The 26435-nt window shown below is 40.2% G+C and overlaps 1 protein-coding gene across 10 annotated transcripts in view; it reads right to left on the bottom strand.

The window, feature by feature from the left end:
• The window catches only part of PHACTR4 (phosphatase and actin regulator 4), a 109389-nt gene that overhangs the window by 57496 nt on the left and 25458 nt on the right, over positions 1-26435 (bottom strand). For 8 of the 10 annotated variants that reach the window (XM_081223718.1, XM_081223722.1, XM_081223732.1 and 5 more), the window contains one exon: positions 19574-19627. In XM_081223718.1, coding sequence (XP_081079844.1) covers positions 19574-19627 — 54 coding nt within the window. Of the gene's footprint in view, positions 1-19573; positions 19628-20037; positions 20093-26435 lie in introns of those variants that run through there. The other 2 variants (XM_081223727.1, XM_081223733.1) reach the window with 2 other exon arrangements.

Below are 26435 nucleotides of genomic sequence, written 5' to 3' on the forward strand. Positions count from 1 at the left end.
TGGAGTATTTGTTTTGGGAAACATGCCAGGCCTGTAGGTACTGAACATATAATAAATCACTGAACAGTTTCATGACAAACAGGAAAGAAACAGACAGATATAATTGAGATTCACTTCCATAGATGCTTACAGTGACATAATCTTTTAATTACTATTGCCTTTAGACTTATAAAAAACTGATTAAAAAAATAGCTCTACTTTTCTTCTAGTTCCTAAGAGAAACAAAAGGACTAAAGTAGCACCACGAGTTTTTAATCACTCAGAGCTGATTTCTGGTCTCTGCTTCTTCTCCCCTTCATTCCTGTTTTCTGGTTTCTGATCATTTCATTAAATGGTAAAAGTTTCCATCAAAAAAATCAAAACATAAAGAAAATAATACTAAACTCAAAATGATTTACTGTTACATATGAACATCTCTAACAAAAGATCTGATGAAAAAGAAAGCTAAAGATTAGAAAAGGTAAATTAAGTTCAAATTCCTATGCATTCCTTCTCCCCATTCTCTATGGATAATAAGAGCTAACATTAATCGACCATGTATTATAATGCCAGGGACTATTCTAAGTGTTTTGTTTTGTCTAATTCTTACAACAAGGCTATAAGAAGGATACCATTTATTATCCCCATTTAGTAGTTGAGGAAACTAAGTCACCCAGGGGTAAACCTGTCCAAGGAGTTCATAGCTAATAAACGGCAAAGCTAAGGTTCATATCTAAGTAATCTGGATGTGAATCTCCACCCCCAACTACTACAAGATAGTTTGTACTACGAAGTGGACTTTGAATTCACACAATACCTCCTAGGTGTTTAGATAAGAACATTTATTTTTAACCTTATAAAAACTTTAGGAGGTAGTACTTTATTTATCTATCTATCTATCTATCTATCTATCTATCTATCTATCTATTTATTTAGGGCTGTGTTGGGTCTTCGTTTCTGTGCGAGGGCTTTCTCTAGTTGTGGCAAGTGGGGGCCACTCTTCATCGTGGTGCGCGGGCCTCTCTTGTTGCGGAGCACAGGCTCCAGACGCGCAGGCTCAGTAGTTGTGGCTCACGGGCCTAGTTGCTCCGCGGCATGAGGGATCTTCCCAGACCAGGGCTTGAACCCGTGTCCCCTGCATTAGCAGGCAGATTCTGAACCACTGCGCCACCAGGGAAGCCCAGGAGGTAGTACTTTAACAAAAGTAAAATTCAGGTACAGAACAGTTATGTGAATTGCCCAAAATGACAATGTTAAAATTAAAAACACCAACAATTTGTTCTCTTAGCTTACCCCTGATATTTCCAGTATGACTACCAAAAAGAATGATGTTTCTTATCTCAAAATCAATTTTTAAAGGAATTACTTAGAAAATAAGTGAAAGGTCTAGCTAGAATCAAAAAAAGTTGGCTATATGGGATACAGACATTTCTACTACCCCTCAAACCAAATCTAGAACAAAAATACTTCAGTCCCAATACTGCATGAGAAACCCAAATTACTGAAGCACAGGTTTACACCTTTAACCCACATGTATGCTACTGGGAGCAATCATTATTAGCAATGTACAAATGTGCTTCACCACCATGTAAGTTCTATCCATACTCCCTAAGGTACCTAGGAGCACCTAGTTTTTCCTATTTCTCCATGTTCACCAAATTTTCCTGTTAGGTACGAGACAAAAACAATTAAAACAAAAAAACTCTACTTAAAGTCATCAGTATTAAACTGTTCAAACAACACAGATATAGAAAAGTCAATATAGATGCTATAAAGCAAGTTTTGTTTTAATAATTTCCTTAAGTACAAGTCATGTTGAATAACATGGCATGAAATTCCAATAACACAATTATTTTTATCTGTATAAAAACACTTATTCATTCTGCCTAGCATTAATAGTTTTTAATCTCCTCTCTGAGTGATGAAACTATATCTATATCTTATTCTTTTTTTAAAATTAATTTTTATTGGAGTATGGCTGCTTTACAATATTCTGTTAGCCTCCACTGCACAACAAAATGAATCAGCCACACATACAGATATCCCCTCCCTTTTGGACTTCCCTCCCATTTAGGTTACCACAGTGTATTAGGTAGAGTTCCCTGTGCTATACAGTATGTTCCCATCAGTTGTCTATTTTATACCTAGCATCAATAATGTATATTTGTCAATCCCAGTCTCCCAATTCCTGCCTCCCCACCCCTTTCTCCCTTGGTATCCATACATTTGTTCTCTACGTCTATGTCTCTACTTCTGCTTTGCAAATAAAATCACCTATACCATTTTTCTAGATTCTGCACATATGCCTTATTATACGATATTTGCTTTCCTCTTTCTGACTTACTTCACTCTGTATGACACTCTCTAGGTCCATCCACGTCTCTACAAATGACCCAATTTCATTCCTTTTTATGGCTGAGTAATATTCCATTTATATATGCACTACATCTTCTTTATCCATTCCTCTGTTGATGGACATTTAGGTTGCTTCCATGTCCTAGCTATTGTAAACAGTGCTGCTATGAACATTGGGGTGCATGTGTTTTTTTAAATTATGGTTTTCTCTGGGTATATGCCCAGTAGTGGGATTGTTGGGTCATTTGGTGAAAGTATATCTTATTCTTTTTTGTTTGTTTGTTTGTTTTGTCCTTCATGGCAGCTAGGGCAATGTGCCTAGGAAAATTTATTAAATGAATTAATGAATCACTCAGCCAGACAATCACCCATCCATCCGCTTTTTCACCTTTTGATTGGTTAGGGTATGTAGTGACTATGACAATAAATTATCAAGCAAAACCAACTAGACTTCACTGTAACCAATGTTAAGCTACTGGCCCTGGATGCATTGTGGGATTATAACTAGAAGTAACAAGCACACACCAAAGCACTTCACCCCAGCAAGAATGTCTTTTCTTTGGTGCCACTTTTCTCTTTTACTATTTAAGACATAATTCTTATGGGTTCTTGCTATTCAAGCCCTTTGATTATCCAGCTCTATACTGAAGAGGGAAAAGACTGACCTGGGGTGGGGGGCGGGGTGTAAAATGGACAAAATAAAGCTGCTAGACCCATCTGCTTTACACCCTTTAAATTCTTTTGGGAGATCAAAAAAGAAAAACAGAAGATACACAATCATCAAAAGAAACCTAAATCTGAAATTTTATAATGTTTAAATAGTCAAGTAAAATGTAGTATTTATTTAATATTCTCATGCAGTGAAAAAAAAGAAAGCTGTAGCTACAGACTGCAATCCGATATGATATCACTCTGGCTACCAAGAGATGCACACACTAGTTTGATGAGGAAAAAACAGAACACAAATCTTTGGGACTTCCCTGGTGGTCCACTGGGTAAGATTCCGCACTCCCAATGCAGGGGGCCTGGGTTTGATCCCTGGTCGGGGAACTAGATCCTGCACGCATGATGCGACTAAAGAGTTTGCATGCCACAGCTAAGAATCTGCATACCGCAACCAAGAAGCCTGCAAACCATGCCTAAGAGCCTGTATGCCACAACGATGATCCTGCATGCTGCAACTAAGATCTGATGCAGCCAGAATAAATAAATATTAAACACATACACACACACACACACACACAAATCTTCAATGAGGAACTGAAGGCCATCAACATCATTCCACAAGATAGTCCATTATACTACTATCCCCCTCTTTTAATGGAAGCCTCCATTACAGGGTGTGTACGTGCGTGCACATCTGTGCGTGTTTTGGATGATGTTTCATGTTGCAATCTTGTAAAACCTATCCTGCCTTTGAATCAAGTCAAAGCTCTATCATGAAAGGCCATTTTTAGTATGATAGAACTCTAGAGGGCCAAGAAGCCAACCACTGAGGTTGTTTTGAAACTAATGGTCCCCTGCCTAATGGGAAATGTTCATACAAGTTTTATTACCAACTTTTAAATCCCACTGATCATACTTAACCTGAATTTGGAGCAAAGTTGAAGAAAAACATTTATTTATATTTTTATTTTGGCCGTGCCATGGGGCTTGCGGGATTTTAGTTCCCCGACCAGGAATTGAACCCGTGCCCCCTGCAACAGTGCAGAGTCTTAACCACTGGACCAGCAAGGAAGTCCCACTCATCACTCACTATTAAACCATAAAAATTTCAAGAACTTTAAAGTTTTCTTTTCTTTAATAAAAATAATACACACTTTTAAATCTGAATATGCCAGTGTGCTGTGCACACTGCTGTTTATCAAGGTTATTTCTTTAGGTAAATTGGATAGATGGACACTAATAAATTTTCTTATTTCTTGACGTAACGCCTTTATTTACTTATCTATGATAGCAAATTTCTATTATAAGTTATGTACTTTTCTTATTAAGATCATTCATGGGTATTTTATAATTTTGGTTGTTGTAAATACTTTTAGATATAATTTATTCTAATATATGTAAAAATTTTAATGATTCATTTCTGAACATTTAGTTTGCATTTATCAGCCATGTTACTGAATTCTTTTTCAGTTGATTCTTTTGGGAATATTTTTCTGAAGAGAGAATAATATTAGCCAACAACTATGTACTTATTTTGTTCGTTATTGGAAACATGCCTCTAATGATTGCTCATCTTACTGCATTAAGAACCCCCGAAATAATGTTAAATAAAGTAACAGTGGGAATTCTTGTTTTGTTCTTACTCTAGTGGACATTTCTTCAGTATTTCACTGTAAGTGTGCTAGTGTCTCTTGGTTTCAGATAGCTATTCTTTATCATATTAAAGGATTATGTAAGCATATTATAAAAGAAAAAAATGAACTAAAAGGATATACACAACATCCATGTTATGGGTTGTCACTGGAGAGTAGTGGTCAAAGGAGATTATAACTAACTTTTATAAATATGCCCTAATGTTACCAATTTTAAAATCAATTGAGTAGATATATAGGTGCTTGTTATTATTTAAATATTTTAGAATAAAAATAAATTATCCTATTCTTAGTATAATAAAAGCTTTGAGTGGAATAGTTGAATTTTATCAAAAATTTTTGTGGGGGCTTCCCTGGTGGCGCAGTGGTTGAGAGTCTGCCTGCTAATGCAGGGGACACGGGTTCGAGCCCTGGTCTGGGGGGATCCCACATGCCACGGAGCAACTAGGCCCATGAGCCACAACTACTGAGCCTGCGCATCTGGAGCCTGTGCTCCGTAACAAGAGAGGCCGCAATAGTGAGAGGCCCGTGCACCGCGATGAAGAGTGGACCCCGCTTGCCACAACTAGAGAAACAGAACCGAAGACCCAACACAGCAAAAATAAATAAATTAATTAATAAACTCCTACCCCCAACATATTCTTAAAAAAAAAAATTTATGATCAGTAGGGATAAGCATATCGTTTTCCTCCTGTTTTTTGACTTATCAATGTACTAATGTGTTATTATTTATAGTTTCCTTAATATAATACTTAGATCTTGAAAGAATTCCTCTTGGTTATATTCTTTTAATATACTGAGAGATCTGACATATCCAATGGGGAAAAAAGCAGTTCTAATCAGTATGTTAAAATAACTACATAGCTATAGTAATATAGTTATCTATAACTATATAGATAACTGCTCTGGAAAAAAACATGGAAGTAAATATATCAAAATATTATCAGTAGTTACCACAGGGTGGAAAGATCAAGTATGACTTAAATTTTTCTACTTTACACCACTTTATATTTTCTGGAGGAAATATGTATTGTTTCTGAAATCAGAAAAAAAATATAATAATGACTTGTTGAATTTGATCTGCAAGTACTTTATACAGACTTCCTACAACTATATTCATTAAGTGAGATAGGACAAATTTCAATTTTCTTTTTGCACTATCTTTGTCAGCTCTCAGTTATCAAGATTTTGCTAATTTTATAAAATAAATGGGTGTACTTTCTTTTTCTCTACAGTGTGTGATACAGCATTATAATTATCTGCTTCTTCAAGCTATTAATGAAACTGTCCATAAGAATCACTGGGGGACTTCCCTAGTGGTCCAGTGGTAAAGAATCCGCCTTTCAATGCAGGGGACACGGGTTTGATCCCTGGTAAGGGAACTAAGATCCCACATGCCGCAGAGCAACTAAGCCCACATGCCACAACTACTGAGTTCATGCGCCTCAACGAGACAGCCCATGTGCCACAAACTACAGAGCCCATGCACCCTGGAGCCTGCGCGCCCCAACTAGAGAGAGAAAACCCGCCGCCACAACTAGAGAGAGGTCTATGCACCACAATGAAGAGCCTGCGTGCTGCAACAAAGGATAGCACATGCCTCAACAAAGATCCCGTGTGCTGCAACTAAGACCCTACACAGCCAAAAAAAAAAAAAAACCCAAACAAACAAAAGAAAAAGAAAAACAAACAAAAAACTACTCACTGGGCTTAGATACATTTTAACATTTCAACCATGCCTGTTAGTCTATATGGGATTTTCATGTCTTGAGTCACTTTAGTAAATTATATTTCCCTAGAAAATTACCTATTTAATCAGGAATTTATTAATAAAGGTGTAAAAGTATTCAGTGGACAAAGGAGAATATTTTCAACTTCATACCATATACAAAAGTTAACTCAAAAAGAATCATTGACCTAAATGTAAAACCTAAAGATAAAACATCTTGAAGGAAAAACAAAAATATCTTTCTGACCTTGAGTTAAACAAAGATTTCTTAGAAGATAAGGAACACTAACCAAAAAAGAAAAAATTGGACTTCATCAATTAAAAACGTCTGCTAATAAGACAAACCACAGGCTGGGAAAAAAACATTTGTGTAGTAACACTTATAAAGAACTTGTATGTGGACCACGTAAAAAACTCTCACAACTCAATAATAAGAAAATAAGCCAATTTTTAAAAAGATCAAGATCTGAACAGACATTTCATCAGAGAAAAGATATGCATGGCAAATAAACACATGAAAAGTTACTCAATATTATTAGTCATGAGGAAACTACATATTAAAACCACAATGAGATACCACTATACACCTATTAGAATGGCCAAAATCCAAAACACTGACAGCACCAAATGCTGGAGCAATAGGAGCTCTCATTCACTGCTGATGGGAACACCAAATAGTACAGCCACTCAGGAAGACAATCTGGCAGTTTCTTAAAAAACTAAACATACCCTTACCATACATTCCAACAACTGTACCCCTTGGTATTTACCCAAATAATTGAAAACTTACATCCACAAAAAACCTACACACAGATGTTTATAGCAACTTTATTCATAACTGCCATAATTTGGAAGCAACCAAGATGCTCTTCAGTAGGTAAAGGATAAATAAGCCATGATACATCCAAACAATGGAATATTTTTCAGTGCTAAAAAGAGCTATCAAGCCACGAAAAGATATGGAGGAACCTTAAATGCATACTACTAAGTGATAGAAGTCAATCTGAAAAAGCTACGTATGGGGGCTTCCCTGGTGGCGCAGTGGTTGAGAGTCCGCCTGCCGATGCAGGGGACACGGGTTCATGCCCCGGTCTGGGAAGATCCCACGTGCCGCGGAGCGGCTGGGCCTGTGAGCCATGGCTGCTGAGCCATGGCTGCTGAGCCTGCGCGTCCAGAGCCTGTGCTCCGCAACGGGAGAGGCCACAACAGTGAGAGGCCCGTGAAAAAAAAAAAAAAAAAGCTACGTATGAAAAAGCTACTGTATGATTCCAACTTTATGACATTCTGGAAAATTAAACTTAAAAGCTTTTGCACAGCAAAGGAAACCATAAACAAGACAAAAAGACAACCCTCAGGATGGGAGAAAATATTTGCAAATGAAATAACAGACAAAGGAATAATCTCCAAAATATACAAACAGCTCATGTAGCTCAATATCAAAAAAACAAACAATCCAATTTAAAAATGGGCAGAAGACCTAAATAGACATTTCACCAAGGAAGACATACAGATGGCCAAGAGGCACATGAAAAGATGCTCAACATCAGTAATTATTAGAGAAATGCAAATCAAAACTACAATGAGGTATCACTTCACGCTGGTCAGAATGGTCATTATCAAAAAATCTAGAAACAATAAATGCTGGAAAGGGTGTGGTGAAAAGGGAACCCTCCTGCACTGTTGGTGGGAATGTAAATTGATACAACCACTATGGAAAACAGTATGGAGGTTCCTTAAAAAACTAAAAATAGAACTACCATATGACCCAGCAATCCCACTACTGGGCACATACCCTGAGAAAACCATAATTCAAAAAGAGACATGTAGGGCTTCCCTGGTGGCACAGTGGTTAAGAATCTGCCTGCCAATGCAGGGGACACGGGTTCGAGCCCTGCCTGGTCCAGGAAGATCCCACATGCTGTGGAGCAACTAAGTCCGTGCACCACAGCTACTGAGCCTGCACTCTAGAGCCCATGAGCCACAACTACTGAGCCTGCGTGCCACAACTAATGAAGCCCACGTGCCTAGAGCCAGTGCTCCGCAGCAAGAGAAGCCACTGCAATGAGAAGCCTGCGCACCACAATGAAGAGTAGCCCCCACTCGCCACAACTAGAGAAAGCTTGTGCATAGCAATGAAGACCCAACACAGCCAAAAATCAATAAATAAAATAAATAAATTAAAAAAAAAGAGAGACGTACCACAATGTACATTGCAGCACTATTTTCAATAGCCAGGACATGGAACCAACCTAAATGTTCATCGACAGATGAATGCATAAAGATGTGGCACATATATACAATAGAATATTACTCAGCCATAAAAAGAAATGAAATTGAGTTATTTGTAGTGAGGTGGATGGACCTAGAGTCTGTCATACAGAGTGAAGTAAGTCAGAAAGAGAAAAACAAATACCGATGCTACATATATATGGAATCTAAAAAAAAAATGGTACTGATGAACCTAGTTGCAGGGCAGGAATAAAGAGGTTGACATAGACAATGGACTTGAGGACATGGGGTGGGAGGGAGAAGTTGGAGCGAAGTGAGAGTAGCATCGACATATATACACGACCGGATGTAAAACAGTTAGCTAGTGGGAAGCAGCTGCACAGCACAGGGAGATCAGCTCAGAGCTTTGTGATGACCTAGAGGGGTGGGATAGGGAGGATGGGAGGGAGGCTCAAGAGGGAGGGGATATGGGGATATATGTATGCATATGGCTGATTCGCTTTGTTGTGCAACAGAAACTAACACAGTATTGTGAAGCAATTATACTCCAATAAAGATCTATTAAAAAATGAAACAAAAAAAATATGAAAAAAAAGGCATGAAAGGAATGAACTACTGATACATGCAACAACATGTATGAATCTTGACAGCTTTATGCTAAGTGAAAAACCAGACAAAAGGCTACATATTGGGGCTTCCCTGGTGGCACAGTGGTTGAGAGTCTGCCTGCCGCTGCAGGGGACACAGGTTCATGCCCTGGTCCGGGAAGATCCCACATGCCGTGGAGCAGCTGGGCCTGTGAGCCATGGCTGCTGAGCCTGCACGTCCAGAGCCTGTGCTCCGCAACGGGAGAGGCCACAGCAATGAGAGGGCGGCATACCGCAAAAAAAAAAAAGGGTACATATTGTATAATTCTGATTACAAAAGGTAAGCAGGGAACTTTTGGTATGGAAGGAAGTAGTCTACATCTTGATTGCAGTGGTAGTTACATGATTTTACGTGTTTGTCAAAAAAAAGAACTATTATATACTTAAAAAGGGTAAATTTTATTGTATATAAATTGTATCTCAATTAACCTGACTTATTTTTTTTTTAAAGGAATTCTAAGGAGCACCTTGTAACTGCTTAACACAGCCCGAAAGCTCCATAAAAACAGAGATTACATCTTATTAGTGATTATAATTAATAAGAATATTACAGCTACTGTATGTTCACTATGTGGTTACAATGCTAAGCATATTTAAGTACTAATTCATTTAATTCTTTTAAAAAAAAATAAATTTATTTATTTTTGGCTGCATCAGGTCTTCATTGCTGCATGCGGGCTTTAGTTGTGGCGAGCAGGGGCTACTCTGCGGTGTGCTCTCATTGCGGTGGCTTCTCTTGTTATGGAGCACGGGCTCTAGGCGTGCAGGCTTCAGTAGTTGTGGCTCGTGGGCTCTAGAGCACGGGCTCAGTAGTTGTGGTGCACGGGCTTAGTTGCTCCACGGCATGTGGGATCTTCCCGGACCAGGGCTTGAACCCGTGTCCCCTGCATTTGCAGGCAGATTCTCAACCACTGTGCCACCAGGGAAGTCCCAAGCAGGCAGATTCTTAACCACTGTGCCACCAGGGAAGTCCCCATTTAATTTTTATAGCAACCTTGTGGGAAAGGTAAAATTCATATCCGTACTTTAGGAATAAACTGAAGATTAGAGAGTAACTGTCTTGCCCAAAAGGACACAGCCAAGAAGTGGCAGAACTGGGATGTGAAACCAAGTTTGCTTACTCCAGAGCGTGAGAGTTTAACTGTTAGGATATACTGCTTTGCTGATTTTGCTTAGTGTTTACTGAACAAATGAATGGATGAGGAACAAGTCAACTATGAGGGAGTCTGGCAGGGTAGGCTGAATCTACTGACAGTTCATAGGAAGAATAAAACACATATATATTTAAAAGGACACATTAGTAAGTAGAGATGTAAAGTGGTAATTTTAGGTGTAGCAGGTAAGCTGTGAATGTAGAATGACCATGATAGTCTTTAATACCCTTTGACAATACCCTTTTATTCTCTTTTACCTCCTTTAAGAAAATTATTTTACTAATTTTAATTTTTGATACTGAGGAATACAAAAAATGAACTAAAATGCCCATAACCCTACAATCCAGATAAAATCCTTTTTTACATTTAAAAAACCAAAAGTAATATATGTATACAGATGAAAATGCAAACCATACAGGAAGATACAAAATGATAAGTGAAAACCATCTATCCTTCCTTTTTTTTTTTTGCCATGCTGCGCAGCTAGTGGGTATCTTACTTAGTTCCCTGACCAGGGATTGAACTCAAACCTATGGTAGCAAAAGCTCAGAGTCCTAGCCACTGGACCACCAGGGAATTCCCACTATCCCTCCCTTTTAATTTTCATTCTTATAATCATTGCCTATGTAGTGTCCAAGACACATTTAAAATATATATATATATTTATTTATTTTGGCTGTGCTGGGTCTTAGTTGCGGCATGCGGACTCTTAGTTGCGGCATACATGCAGGATCTAGTTCCCTGACCAGGGCTTGAACCCCAGCCCCCTGCATTGGGAGCGTGAGTCTTACCCACTGGACCACCAGGGAAATCCCTGTCCAAGACACATTGATGAAGGGCTCAGTATGCAGAAAGAAATTCAGATGGAAAATCATCTACACATTTAGTCCACCTATCATACTTTCTATGATTTTCTAGGGAGTAAGTAGCAATCAGAAGTGATGAAAAGTGGTGAGACGATATGGGAGATGGTCCAGAACGTCAGCATCACTACTTTTCAGGCTTGCATGACTACAAAGATGGCTCATCTTTTTCTATTGACAGAAAAAAATAATTATAGGGCATCTGTGTTATTAAAGTTCATAGTGTTCTACAATAAACGGGTGTTCTATGCACTCTATTTCCCTTAAGATTGTTAATTCTATCTTATGAAGAAAATTTAAAACCACTATAAGAAATACATACAAATATTGCCTACTATTGAGTAGTAGGATATAACAGTAAAAAGATCTTGCCCCTCATAAGTTATACTCTTATCAGGAAATAAGATGACAGAGATATTTAATATATGTATAACAATGCTATATTAAATTCCTACTGAACACCACAAGGAAAAAAATAGAAGTAACATCATTTTTGGCATTGTTTAATTCCAGAGGAATTTATCTCCTACACCTTAAGAATCTCAAAACTAATTAAGTTCATATTTTGCCTTCATTCTTAAAGAGAAGGGAGGGAAGGGCTGTGTTATTAGCATATTTTGAGCTTCAAGTACTAACAACATGATAACAAAAAATTTTCCCATGAACTTAAGTGAAATGCATTAGTCTTGAACATGGTTCCTTAACAAATGTCCTTGAAAGGTTAGGAAAACCCCCTTTAAAACATAATAATGATTTATAAATTCAGATTCAGAATAGGAAGAAAACAATTGACTTTATTTGTTTAGGATATGGCTTCTGTTTTCCACTTCAACAAACTGATTCTCGTATTTCCTATGTGATACAAATTCTAATCTAAAGGTGATATTACCTTGTTAAATCTGTTTAATCTGTTCCCAGAATACCATGCATATGAATAAAGCCTTTGCACCTAGCTTTAAATTCAGGCTTCACACCAACAATCTATCTCATTAAATAATTATTTCATCAAATACAACCAAAAAATTTTTTTTCAACAAACTGTGCTCTCTTCTGTGGAAGGGAGGGCATATAAAAACTTAATGAAGTTGTTAGACAATTTAAAACATTTTGAGAAGGCAATTTAGTATATACAGATCCTCTCCTACCCCAAAAAACCTTTTAGAAGAAGTTTCATATGCCAGGGTTTCGGTCCCTTTTCCTGGGTGTGCTACGGAGAGAATGGCTGTTAACCCATAAACATTTGAGAAGGGAGGAAGAAAGAAAGCAGAAGCAGGAATAAGCCATTTTTAAAAGTAGCGGGGTTTGAAGCATCACGGTAGCTTAAAATGTATACATACATATTTTCTCTGGACCCTGCCTTCCCCCAGCACTTATGTACAGTGTAGCCCTTACTTTAAAAAAAAAAAAAACTAGTAGCTTATACCAATATAAATTAACAATGAATACTTTCACAGTATTCTACCAGGTCCCTTTGAAAGGAAAGGGAATAAAATAAGGAGAATCAGGGTAAAAGCTGTTTGATTCCTTTACCACCTTCCGCACTCCATGACCTTGAATGTCTGTCCCATACCAACCCTGGCAGAATTCTGGAGGCCTGTTTTCTGGAAGGGATAAAACAAATGGTCTCTGGACTGGGGGACTCAAAAGGCGGTTGACGGTGGGAACAGAGCATGAAAAACTGAGGGGAATTGAGTGAACATAATGAATACTGAATGCAGCAACCCTCCCAGTCTTCATCACCCTTTACCACCCAGTGATGAGAAGACTCCGCCCCTCGAACCCTGATACTGATAACAGACTTGTTCCTCAACAATAGGGACAAGAAGCTCACACTATAGTAAGGCCCAAAGGCAACCAGCCTATGCATTTAAAGCTTCTAATTTAAAGCTCACCACTCTTAATCACAAACAGACAGCTAATTATTACTAGACTTCAGAGGAAAACTCTTATATAAGAGAGATCAAAACAAAGGAAAACAACTTTGGGCGAAAAGAGCCCATGCAGGGCAAAGTAAATCTGTTGAAACAATAAAGAATATTATGAAAGAAATATTCAGAGAATAAAAAAGACCTCCTAGGGACCTCCCTGGCGGTCCAGTGGTTAAGACTTCGCCTTCCAATGCAGGGGGTGGGGGTTCGATCCCTGGTCAGGGAGTTAAGATCCCACATGCCTTGAGGCCAAAAAATCAAAACATAAAGCAGAAGCAATATTGTAACAAATTCAATAAAGACTTTAAAAATGGTCCACATCAAAAAAAAATCTTATAAAAAACTCCTAGAAATTAAAAAACACAATAGTAGAAAAGAAATTTTTTTTTTTTTTTTTGCGGTACGCAGGCCTCTCACTGCTGTGGCCTCTCCCGTTGCGGAGCACAGTCTCCGGACATGCAGGCTCAGCGGCCATGGCTCACGGGCCCAGCCGCTCCACGGCATGTGGGATCTTCCCAGACCGGGGCACGAAACCGCTTCCCCTGCATCGGCAGGCGGACTCTCAACCACTGTGCCACCAGGGAAGCCCGAAAAGAAAAATTTAATAGAATATAAAGATGAAGAAATCTTTCAGGAGGTAGAGCTAAAGAAAAAAAGAGATGAAAATTAGAGAACTATTTCAGGAGTCCATCATCAAGCAGCTATTGGCAATCAAGAAAGAAGAAGAGGGAGTTCCCTGGTGGTCCAGTGGTTAGGAATCTGCCTTTCAAAGCAGGGGACGCGGGTTTGATCCCTGGTCAGGGAACTAAGATCCCACATGCTGTGGGGCAACTAAGCCCGAGCGCCACAAATAAGACCTGACGGAGCCAAAAATAAATAAATAAATAAATAAATATTAGAAAAAAGAAAGAAAGAAGAAGACATGGTATTTAGGAAACGAAAGAGCCAACACAGAAGAGAGGCAGAGTTCCCAGGTGAATAAGAATACCCCAGGATGACAGCTGTGTACCACACACAGGGGGACCCCTGTCCATATTGGAGCAGTGTGACTCAAGAGACATACTGAAGGCTAGTGTCACCAAGATCTCTGCTGCCGTTTACTCTTTTTAAAGATAAGAAAATAGTGCCCAGGTGAGGTCATCTTGACTAAATGCTGGTGAATTTCTTCTCAAAAAACTGAGCTGCCTAATGAGCTCAGAACACTCATTTCACCCACAGAAGTGTTCTTTAACTTATTCCTAAAAGCTTCAGGTAGGTCATGATCAACTTAGGAGAGACCACAGAGCAGCTCACTCCCTCTGACCATACTCTGCCAAGTGTACAAGATTGAAGCCCTGCCCAAAACAATTTCCAGGACTAAGTTTTGACTCTATCCATGACTTCCACAGAAGAGACTCTGAAAATTAGGAAACTGAAGCAGGTATGGTCCACTGATGTCTGGGTATCCGCAAGATCCTTTCAGGACCCAAGAGGTACAATGATATACTTAATAATATTAAAGAATTCATTGCCTTTTTCACCACGTTGACACTGGTACTGAGGGTACAAAAGCAATGGTGAGCAAAACTGCTGGTACCTTCACATGTATCAAGGCAGTAGCGCCAAACTGTAGTAGGGCGCATAATCTTCACCACTACATAATTACAGTTAAAAATAATGCCAGTTTAAGAATATCCTTGATAAAGCCGTAAAAACTATTATTAGTTGTAATAAATCTCAAGCCCTCTATGTGTCTTTTTACTATTTTGCATGATGAAATGGTAAGTACAACGGTTACCTTCAGGAAAGGCACTTGCGTAATTGAGTTGCAAGCTGAACTGGCCAGTTTCATGAAATACCACTTTTACTGGAAAGACTGAATGACAAACTGTGTTGTTCAAGCTTAGATATTTCACAGATATCTTCTCAAAAATGAATGGAGCCTGTCACTACAAATAAAACTGACAGTACTTGTTGCCAGTGATATATGTCAAGCTTTCAAGAGAAAATTCGAATTTTGGAAAACATATCCACTAGAGTGAGCCTGCCAACTTCCCAATATTTAAAGACTTTTCTGATGAGATCAGTGGTGGCATTAACAAATGTGATTTTAAAATATTATATAATAAAATGTGTAAACATCTGTCCATGTAAGAAAGGTCCTAGAGGCCTTAGGTCTGTCCCACTAGAATGTGATGGGTAAAAATCTCTCACTTTAATTTTCAGAATGCAACAAATAATTCTTTTCCAATGTATCTACATAACTGTTAGTTAACCTAACTGTAACAAAATTCTCAACCATCTTCCAGGGGCTCCATCTTCTTAGAAACAAATTCATTTTACATTCAGAATTCTTTTCCTTGTCAAATGGCACTGAGTGGACCATAACTCAATAAACCAGATTCTTATCATATGTATGTTTCGTGAGCAATTAAAAAAAAACCCTATACACTATTATGCATAAAATAAGCTACAAGGATATATTGTACAACACAGGGAATATAACCAAATTAAATAAAAAAAAATAAATAAAGTATAAGGGCTTCCCTGGTGGCGCAGTGATTAAGAATCTGCCTGCCAGTGTAGAGGACACAGGTTCGAGCCCTGGTCCGGGAAGATCCCACATGCCGCGGAGCAACTAAGCCTGTGTGCCACAACTACTGAGCCTGCGCTCTAGGGCTCAAGAGCCACAACTACTGAGCCCGCCGTGCTGCAACTACTGAACCCTCAAGCGCCTAGAGCCCGTGCTCCACAACAAGAGAAGCCACTGCAATGAGAAGCCCACGCAACACAACAAAGAGCAGCCCCGCTCACAGCAACTAGAGAAAGCCCGCGCACAGCAACAAAGACCCAATGCAGCCCCCCAAAAAAATAAATAAATAAAAGTATAAGAGGAAAAAATCCTCTCACTAGCACAGAAGACAAACCTTTTCTCATATTCGTGATCAAAAGCACATATTAATTTATATTTCAGCTAACTACTAGCCAACTATAACTTCCATAGCAACTTTCCCTTTGGTATTCTCTAGTAAATTTAATTATATTTAAATTTAATTTAAGTTGAATTTAATAAGCTTAATAATAAGCTTAATTAATTAGATTAAATTCCATTTAAGTTATGTTTAAGTTAGGTGAGGTAAGGAGGTCACTCAGTGGAAAAAAAAATGTTTCCCATAAAAGCCTTTGGAGTTGTCATACATTATGCTAGTTTATCATATGGACATGTTCTTTAGGATTTGTCACCAGGCAACTATAGCAACTCGATTCACCAAATTATTCATAAATAACGCCCTTAAGAATTCATTTGTAAAGAAACTGCATATTTATGAAGAAAGTACTGACTGCCCTCTAGTGTTCAAAATAAGGATTTCACTGATGAGCTAGATGCAATGTACACTACAGGGTGAAAAAAGCCAAACTCCTAAAGAAGCCATTTAGGGTCATTAAAATCAGAGGAGAAATTCTGATCTGGCAAGGTTTTCAACAACAGTCTTTTCAAAGCAAGATAACAAGCTATTAATCTGAGCTATATGATTACTTACTTGTACCAGGTGCCTAAAGAGCCTAATTTCAGTCATCTACAGTAACTGTGCGTGAGTAGAATATAAACTTGGAACCTTTTTTACACTACTACTTCAAGTTACACTGCCATAAAATGAGATTCAGACTTTTCCCATTTGGTGAAGAAGCACAAAATGCTCGAATCAAAACCTGCCTCTTGGGCTTCCCTGGTGGCGCAGTGGTTGAGAGTCCACCTGCCAATGCAGGGGACGTGGGTTCATGCCCAGGTCCAGGAAGATCCCACATGCAGCAGGAGCGGCTGGGCCCGTGAGCCATGGCCGCTGAGCCTGCGCGTCCAGAGCCTGTGCTCTGCAACGGGAGAGGCCACAGAGGCCCGCGTACCGCAAAAAAAACCCCAAAAAACCTGGGCTTCCCTGGTGGCGCAGTGGTTGAGAGTCCGCCTGCCAATGCAGGGGACACAGGTTCGTGCCCCGGTCCAGGAAGAACCCACATGCCGCGGAGCAGCTGGGCCCGTGAGCCATGGCCGCTGAGCCAGCGCGTCCGGAGCCTGTGCTCCGCAACGGGAGAGGCCACAGCAGTGAGAGGCCCGCATACCGCAAAAAAAAAAACCAAAAACCTGCCTCTTGGTACTTCCCTGGTGGCACAGTGGTTAAGAATCCACCCGTCAATGCAGGGGACACGACTTCGATCCCTGGTCCGGGAAGATCCCACATGCCGCGGAGCAACTAAGCCCATGCACCACAACTACTGAAGCCCGCGCGCCTGGAGCCCTTGCTCCACAAGAACAGTCACCACAATGAGAAGCCCAGCGCACTGCAACGAAGAGTAGCCCGCCGCGCCCCGCAGCTCACCACAACTAGAGAAAGCCCGCGCGCAGCAATGAAGACCCACCGCAGCCAAAAAAAAATAATAATAATAAATAATAAATAAATAATAAAATAAAAGTACCTATCCTTTTAAAAAAACAAAAAACAAAACTTGCCTCTAGCAAGGAAAACTTTCTCTGGTTGCTTTTTTTTTGCTGATGCATATGAAGTGGGAAGTACGTCTTAACTAGTCTTCCAAGTGTATAATATGCGGGGTTTTGTTTTTTTTTTGGCTGTTACACTTTTAATTGTGGGAGGTACAATATGCATCAATGTACAAGAATGTTTTACATACTCATTAGCATAGTGATTAATGTAAATTTAAGGATATACAACATGTTAAACCAGAAAAACTACAAAGTTTCCTGCAACCTAAGATAATGGAAAGGCTCCTTCTTAAGTTTTTACACTACCACCTTTACTTTTAAAATTCTAAATGGTATCGGGGGAACTAAAAAGTAATAGAAGGCTTGTTTTAGCTGTGGTTCAACAATTCTAATGAAGCTGTACGGCAATGACACTGGAATTGTTAAGTTTTCCCCCAAGGGGCTTTCTGGATGACCACATGACAAATTTTAAAAAGTATTTCCAATCACATGTAGGCAAGGGGAGTGGCTTAATAGTTTAAAAGCCTGGGGACTTCCCTGGTGGCGCAGTGGTTAGGAATCTGCCTGCCAGTGCAGGGGACACGGGTTCAATCCCTGGCCTGGGAAGATCCCACATGCCACGGCACAACTAAGCCCGTGCACCATGACTACTGAGCCTGTGCTCTAGAGCCCGTGAGCCACAACTACTGAAGCCCGCGTGCCTAGAGCCTATGCTCCGCAACAAGAGAAGCCACCACAATGAGAAGCCTATGCACCGCAACTAGCCCCCACTCGCCGCAACTAGAGAAAGCCTGTGCGCAGCAATGAAGACCCAACGCAACCATAAACAAACAAACAAATAAATAAATAAATAAAATGCTGTGGATTCAGAACACAATGATAAAAAATAAAATAAAAGCCTGGAAAGCAGCTAAGATGTCTCATCTTAGAGAATTTTAAAAGATGGTAGAAATACCATTTCTCTCCTACAGAGAAACTTTTTAAAGCACGGATATAACTCTATGGATACTAAAGAAACATCAATAGTTTTCATAAAGCTTCAATAAACACCACAAGGCACAAGTGTTCAAAATGGCCTACTAACTATCTCAGACCTTACCTCTCTTTGAAATTGCAGTCAACAGGAAAACAGAGTTCCATACACAGTGACTGACTTTTTAGTCAAAAAGGTAGATACCAAACCTTTGTGTGTCTAGATTTATATTCCCTTAACCATGTTGTTACAGAATTTAAAACTTATTATTTTAACTTGCCAACTGGTTCTTTGCTGTATTTGAAGTAACTAACATTCTAGAGCATTAGGTTTCAAAGTGTGGTCTAGGAACTACTAGAGATGCCTCATAGCAATGTCAGAATTACTTTTTATATTACAAAAGTGTTATTTGCCTTTTCACTCTCATTAGCTCCAAAACAGTCAATTCTCCAGAGTCTACAGGGTATGTGATAACAAAACAGATTAAATGCAGAAGCAGATATGTGAATCCAGCTGTCTTCTATTAAACCAGACATTAAAGAGATTTGCAAAATGTAAAACAATGCCACTCTTCTTGTTACTCTTTTTTATTTGGGGAGTTATTTTTCATTAAAAAATTTTATTTATGTAACATATAATGGGTTTATTAATATTATTTTGAAATGAATTAATATTTTAAATGTCTCTTTTAATTTGTAATATAGTAAATATCAATAGATATAAATCATACAAACAAAGCTCTTTGGGGCCCTCAATTATACTTAAGAGTATAAAGGGATCCTGAGGCCAAAAAGTTTGAGAACTGATAAACTAGAGAGCTTAGCACACTAAACATGAAAAAAATCAATTTATTCTCAAAGCTTTAATGGAGGTAAGGGTAAAACACATATATCATTTACTAAGAAAAATGTAGGTGATACTCACCAAATGGATCTTCCATGCCACTATTAACCAGTTTAGGGAGGTGGTATATAGTTTCTAAAAAGAGAAAAAAGTAAATGATATACTTAAAACATAAAATCCATCACCTTTTATATTTCTTAAAAAATAAACCCAATTCAGGAACACTGATTATAGTTTAAAACTAGAACATTATAGAAATGTACAACTTATTAAGTGAGAACATTGCCAACTGGGATTTATTTTAAGGGGGCTGAGGTACAGATACAATAAGTTCCCTTTCCAATCTCCATCTTGAATTTACTGGAGTGTAAGGAAAAAGGCAAGTTAAAAAAATTTTTTTTTTTATTTTTTAGGGAGGGGGGACAAAGGGAAAAAGGGAGGGGTGGGGAAGGGGAGAGGGAAGAAGGGAGGGAAGGAGAGAGAGCAGCAAAAAGCCAAATTTTTATGCAAAAAAACCCCAAACAAACAAAACTCACAAAACTCACATAAACATCTGGGAAAGCATATGAGGATATCATAGAATGAAGGAATTGGTTTTGCCTGAGGAAAGTAGAAAGTAGTTCAGTAAGTTAAGAATGCTCAAGTATTAAAATAAAACAAAAAAATTTTGAAAAAAGTTGAATAAGTATATTCAACCTCCCTCACCCTTAGTCAAAACAAGGATCGAATCTGCCCAATCTTGCTTTTTTACCTCTTTCATAGTTTTGATCCCAAGGGCACTCCTTAGTTAACAATTTGAATACTAAACTCCAATTCAGAGTCTGCTTTTCAGAGAATATAACCTACTAACAGTTGGGGCTGGCAGTGATCTGAGAAAATTAGGACTGTGAAGGGGTTTTGGAGTTGAGTCGCTCACAGACTAGATGGCACTGAGGACCCCACTGGTGGTGGCAGGTAACCAGATAATCCCTGGCACAAGGTGCTGGTACAATTCTTAAGCTTTCACTAGTGGTGAATAATGATGATCTATCTATGGACAGAATGCTCTAGTTGATTGGATTTATGAGGCACTTGAAGAGTAAGGGGGAAGTAACTATAATGACAATGGAATTGAACGCTATTACTAAACTTAACTGATGATCTAGAAGAAGATAACAAAAAGCTAAGAGTGATTAACAGTCAACTGAAAGTCAAATATGGGGAATTCCCTGGCAGTCCAGCGGTCAGGACTCCATGCTTTCACTGCCAAGGGCTGGGGTTCAATCCCTGGTTGGGAACTAAAATCCCACAAGCCGTGTGGCGCAGCCTAAATAAATAAGTAAGTAAGTATCAATAAGTAATTAAAAAGAAGAATGTCAAATATGAACGCCCCAGGGCCTCCTGGTAATTTATTAAGAGGCTCTTTTCTGTGGCAGCAGGAGGAGAGAAAAAGCTGGAGACCAGGCCCAAGAGTTAATCAACAGAGTAGCCGAGCACCAAGGAAGGTTAACTCTCAGCCAAGGGAGGTATGCTACGCCACGTCAGGGCCCTGACTGGTAAAGAATGAGACCCTAATACATGAGATGGAGACAACTGAGTTGATGCCCCTCCAATATCTTGAATGCGATAGCGCCCTTGAAACTGCGAAAGTGGCCCACCATCTCTGTAAGAGCTAGCACTCTTCCCGCACTTGAAGATAATGCAGAGGCCTCCCCACCCTGCTCGGTAAACAATGTCCCCTCAGGATCTGCCACCTCCATGCCTCCTAACTTGTAGTAGGTCAAGCCATAACCCAGCCCAGATATTTTGTGCCTGATAAGGTCACAAAGGAATTATAACCCAAGGGAGCTGTAAGACTTAGCCAGCATGTACTGGCAGGGGCTAAGTGAGAGCAAATGCGAATTCTGAGGGTGCTTGAACATCACAACCAGAACATAAAGTTATTGATCATTCTCCGAAGATACAGGATTTAACACCCTGGCAAAAACCTCAGAATATGGTATGAACTTATCACTAGGATGGTTCCTAAAAGCTGGAAAAGTCACGGCCCATGGTAAGTAGCAATGACAAAACTGCAGTGGCAGACAGGGGAGGAAGGGATTAAAAGGCTCACTTAAGTGAAGCTGGCTTGCTGAAGTGGTCAGAAAAAAGTATTATGTTCCTTGAAATGGCTGGGAGGATACTATAAGGAATGTGCTGGTGAGAGGGGCACCAGCATCATTAAGAGTTTAAAAGCTCTTCTCCATAGAGAATTTGTTATAAAACTAATGCCACTGGGACTTCCCTGGTGGTACAGTGATTAAGAATCTGCCTGCCCGTGCAGGGGACACGGCTTCAATCCCTGGTCTGGGAAGATCCCACATGCCACAGAGCAACTAAGCCCGTGTGCCACAACTACTGAGCCTGTGCTGTAGCCCCCGAGCCACAACTACTGAGCCCGTGTGCCACAACTAGTGAAGCCCGTGCGCCTAGAGCCCATGCTCCGCAACGAGAGAAGCCACCGCAATGAGAAGCCAGCGCACCGTAACGAAGAGCAGCCCCCGCTCGCCGCAACTGGAGAAAGCCCGCGCGCAGCAACGAAGACCCAACACAACAACAACAAAAAAAGAAGATTTATAAAACAAACAAAAACACTAATGCCACTGATAGCAACGGTGATGATAGGACCCTAAAACAAAGGAGACCAGGCCATGGTACTTAATGATTGAAGCCAGATGGAGACACTTACTATAAAGATCAGCAAAGTCAGAGTGGCAGTCAAAGGAATCCGACTCACAGATTTGTAGAGATAGTTAATAAAGCATGGTGTATTTATGAAGCAAAATAGACAAGCAGCTAATAAGAGCACTTCTCTATCTGTAACATCAAAAGAAATCAGGGATAGAAGAGCTGGATGCTGAGGTCTGTCCCCTCAATAAAAAAATATCAGAATCCATGTCCAGTGTCTGAACCTGAGCCAGTTTCAGATCCTGACCCCTTTGACTGAAGGAGGCCAGGTACCCAAGAGAAAAGAACCTGCAACACCAAAGCAAGTATAACAATTCCCTGAGAAACCTATGGCCTAAGAGACCCATATACTATAGGTCTCATGGACTCCATACTCAGAAGGTCCCTGTACTTGAAGTTTAATGCTCTGCAGTCACTGTCTTAAAATTCTTAATAATTTTATCTATGAATTTCTGCTCCATAAGTGAAATCTGAGGGGGAAAATGAAGCATGTGCTGGGGGCTTGAAGCCTCAGCTCACACACAGTCTACCTCTTCCTGTCTTCCCAGGAGCAGCCTCTTGGCCACTCCCTCTGGTCCCACCTGGCCATCCTTTCCCTGCCTGGGCTAGGAGTGCCACGTACTTTTGGTGGGCAATTTCTCTCACCCACTCTCAATCCAGGCATATTCAGCATGCAAATTATGTAGTCAGCTCTGTCTACGGTCATTTACTCAGGTAACTGTAAACTGTGTAAATGGGAATGCTAACATTTTAAGGACAGGTTGACATTGACACCTTGGAGTCTGGAAGTATAATCATGGACTTATGAGGACCAGGAAATAAACTGAGCCCTGGCCAAGATCCAGTTCACGATGGGCCCACTGGGTGTGTGAACCATCCTGGTGGTCACTTCCCTGGACCCTGAATGTATAATTGAAATAGACATACCTGGAAGTTAGTGAGTCCTTGGCCTATGGGATAGGAGTTATACTGGGGAAGGCCAAGTGGAAGGAAGCCTCTAAAGGTGGGTGCCCCATCCCACCTTCCAAGATAATAAACACAAAAGAAAACAATATTGTATTCTGGGGGCAATGGAGGGGAGATGGCAGAAATTAGTGCTACACCCCCAGAGGATGCAGGATTTACCAGTGTAGTCCCGGCAGAAACCAGATAAATCCTGGAGGAAGGTAGATAACCACAAACTCAATCTAATAGTAGCCACAACTGCAGCTGCCATGCCAGATGTGGTATCTTTGCTAGAGCCAATTAACAGAGCCCTAGGAGCATAGCACACAGTCAAAGATCGAAGGAATAAGTTCTTTTTCTCTTATCCCTTCAAGAAAGTAGGATCAGAAACAATTCACATTCACATGGAATGGATTATAGCATACTTTTACAGGACCATGTCAATTTTGCCACTGTCTCATGTAATATAGTCCTATGATAATATAGACTTCTTGTAGAATATCACACTGACCTACTATATTAATAACATCATGCTAATTGGGCCAGATGAACAGGAGGTGGATAGCACACTGAAGGCCTTGACAGAACACATGGACTCCAGAGGGTGAAAGATAAATGCTACAGAGATTCAGGCACCCATTCATCAGTAAAATTTTTATAGGCCCAGTAGTCAGGGGCTTGATAAAACATGCCATTCAAGTAAAGGCATCCAAGTAACCAACTGCATCTTGCACCTCCCACCATTAAGAGGGAAGCATGACACCCAAGAATACTGCTCTGGCTTTTCTATCAGGTGACACAAAAAGTTACCAGTTTCCAGAACAGTAAAGGACTCTGCAGGTCTGGATGGCATACAATCTGGCAAATGCTATGGTATTATGGCAAGCCCCAGTGGGAGAATCACTATGCAGACCCCTGGGATCTGGAGCAAGGCCATTCCATTTTCAGTGGAAAATCGCTTGCCTTTTGCAAAACAACTCCTGGCATGATACTGGGTCCTAGCAGATATAGAACACCTGATGGTGTGACACCAAGTGACCATTTATCCAGAATCACCCACCATGACCTAGGTTCTATGAGACATATCAAGTCATAGGGTTGGGTGGACCCAGCAATAATTCAGCATTAAGATGAAGGTGATACATCCAGTATCTAGCACAAGTAGGACCAGAAGTCACGAGCATGAGCAGATAGCCCAAACCCTCATATCATCTACCATTGTTGCAAAGTGCCCCTTCATTAGCATACACCTTTGGCCGTACTGGGGGGCCCTCACAGCCAGCTGACAAAGGAAAAACCCTCACCTTCTTCACAGATGGCTGTAACTGGGTCCAAGTCAAAAATGGACAGTGGTTGCACTACAGCCTCACTCAGGGGTGGCACTGAAGGACAGTGCCCAATGGGCAGAGCTTTAGGCAGACTGTCTACTTTGTGTAGACAAAGAATTGGTTTGAGGTTAAAATATATGTGGACTCACAGGTAAATGTCCTGATGTGCTGGTCAGGGGGCATAAAAGGAGAACGATTAGAAAATTAGGGGGAAAAAAAAAGAAAATTAGGGGAAGGAGGTCTTAAGGTAGAGGCACGTGGGAGGATACAAGAATAGACACATTTCAAGATCTTCATATCACATGTTAACAGTCATCAGAGAACATCTACCATGAAAGAAGCACAAAACAACCAAGTAGACAATGACTCAACCAGTTTACATCAGCCATCTTTTGTCATGGCCTCCCCAGTGCTAGAAAAATGAGCACCTGAAAGAAGGTGGTCATGTGGCAGAGATATACTCTATGCATAGACAACAGTATGAAGTCCTACTTACCAAGTATGCTCTAGCTACTGATGCCACCAAAAGCCCGAATGGCCAGCAACAGAGACAAACACAAAGCTTCCAGCATGACATCTTTCAAGGAAACCAACCAGCCTTTGGATGGCAAGTTGACTGTATTTGGCCCCTTCCACCCTGAAAAGGTGAACAATTTATTCTGAAAGAAACGGGGACTTCCCTGGTGGTCCAGCTGTTAAGGCTCCATGTTCCCAATGCAGAGGGCCTGGGTTTGATCCCTGGTCAGGGAACTAGATCCCTCATGCTGCAACAAAGATCCTGCGTGCTGTAACTAAGACCTGGAGCAGCCAAATAAATTAATTAATTAAAAAAAAAAAGAAATAGGGACATATTCTGGCTGTACGTTTGCCTTTTCTGCCCTCAGGGCTGCAGTGAACAGTACATGAGAGTTAAGGAAATGTTTAATCTACCAGTAAGCATCATCCCACATAACATCATTTCATGACAAGGGACCCACTCTGTAGTAAAGTAAGTGCAAGAGAGGGCCCAGGACCATGGGATCTACTGGTGGTATATATACAACAACATCTAGAAGCTGCTAGCCTAAAAGAGCACTGGAATGGCGTGATGAAGGCACAGCTGAAGCACCAACTCAATGACATATTTTATGACAAAAGAGTACCATCTTCCAGGGTGCAATATATACACCAAATCAAAGACCTTTATATGCTACTCGTCTTCAAAACAGGAAAAATACATGGATGTGAGAAATGGGGCGGGGAGAGGGGGTAGAAATAGCATACCCTGTTTATTATCAATCCCAAAGACCCACCTGGGGAATTTTTGTTTCCTATCTCTGCAACTCTGGGTCCTGCAGAGTTAAAGATCTTGGTCACCAAAAAGGAACACTTCCACAGGAGACAAGAGTCCCAAGAGGCTATAAGCTACAGCTGTCACCTGGGCATTGTGGAGTCCTCGTATCCAGGGGTCATCAGGCAAGAAGAGGAACTATCATCTTGGTAAGGGTAACTAATCCTCATTATCAGAAAGAGGGTTGTTATTCCACACCACAATGAAAATATATTTAAAATTCAGATGATCCACTTTGGTGCCTACTGGTATTCCCTTTCCCAATTCTGACAGTACAGTAAACAGACAAGTTGGAAACTCTAACCTGAGAAAAGCGTGGTAACCAGTGGTTCAGGTCCCTCAGGAATGAGGGTTTGGGTCATACCACTAAGTAAAGCCATTGAGACTGGCAGAGATGGTAGCTGAGGGCAAGGGGAATCTGAAATGGAGAGTGGAAAGAGGTAACAATTATTAGTTGTAACCCTGAGACCAGTTGCAGCAGCAGGAGACAAAGTACTAATCTTCCTCTTCTAAGTATTCCCCAGGAAGAGAGGTCCTCCAGCTACCCTCTCAACATATATAAAGAAGTAGGTGAGACGAATGAAAATGAAGATGCAAAATACCAAAACTTATGGGGTGCAGCTAAAGCAGTGCT

The sequence above is a fragment of the Mesoplodon bidens genome, assembly GCF_964165515.1.
Source record: "Mesoplodon bidens genome assembly, chromosome: 2".
In the NCBI taxonomy this organism is placed as follows: domain Eukaryota; kingdom Metazoa; phylum Chordata; class Mammalia; order Artiodactyla; family Ziphiidae; genus Mesoplodon; species Mesoplodon bidens.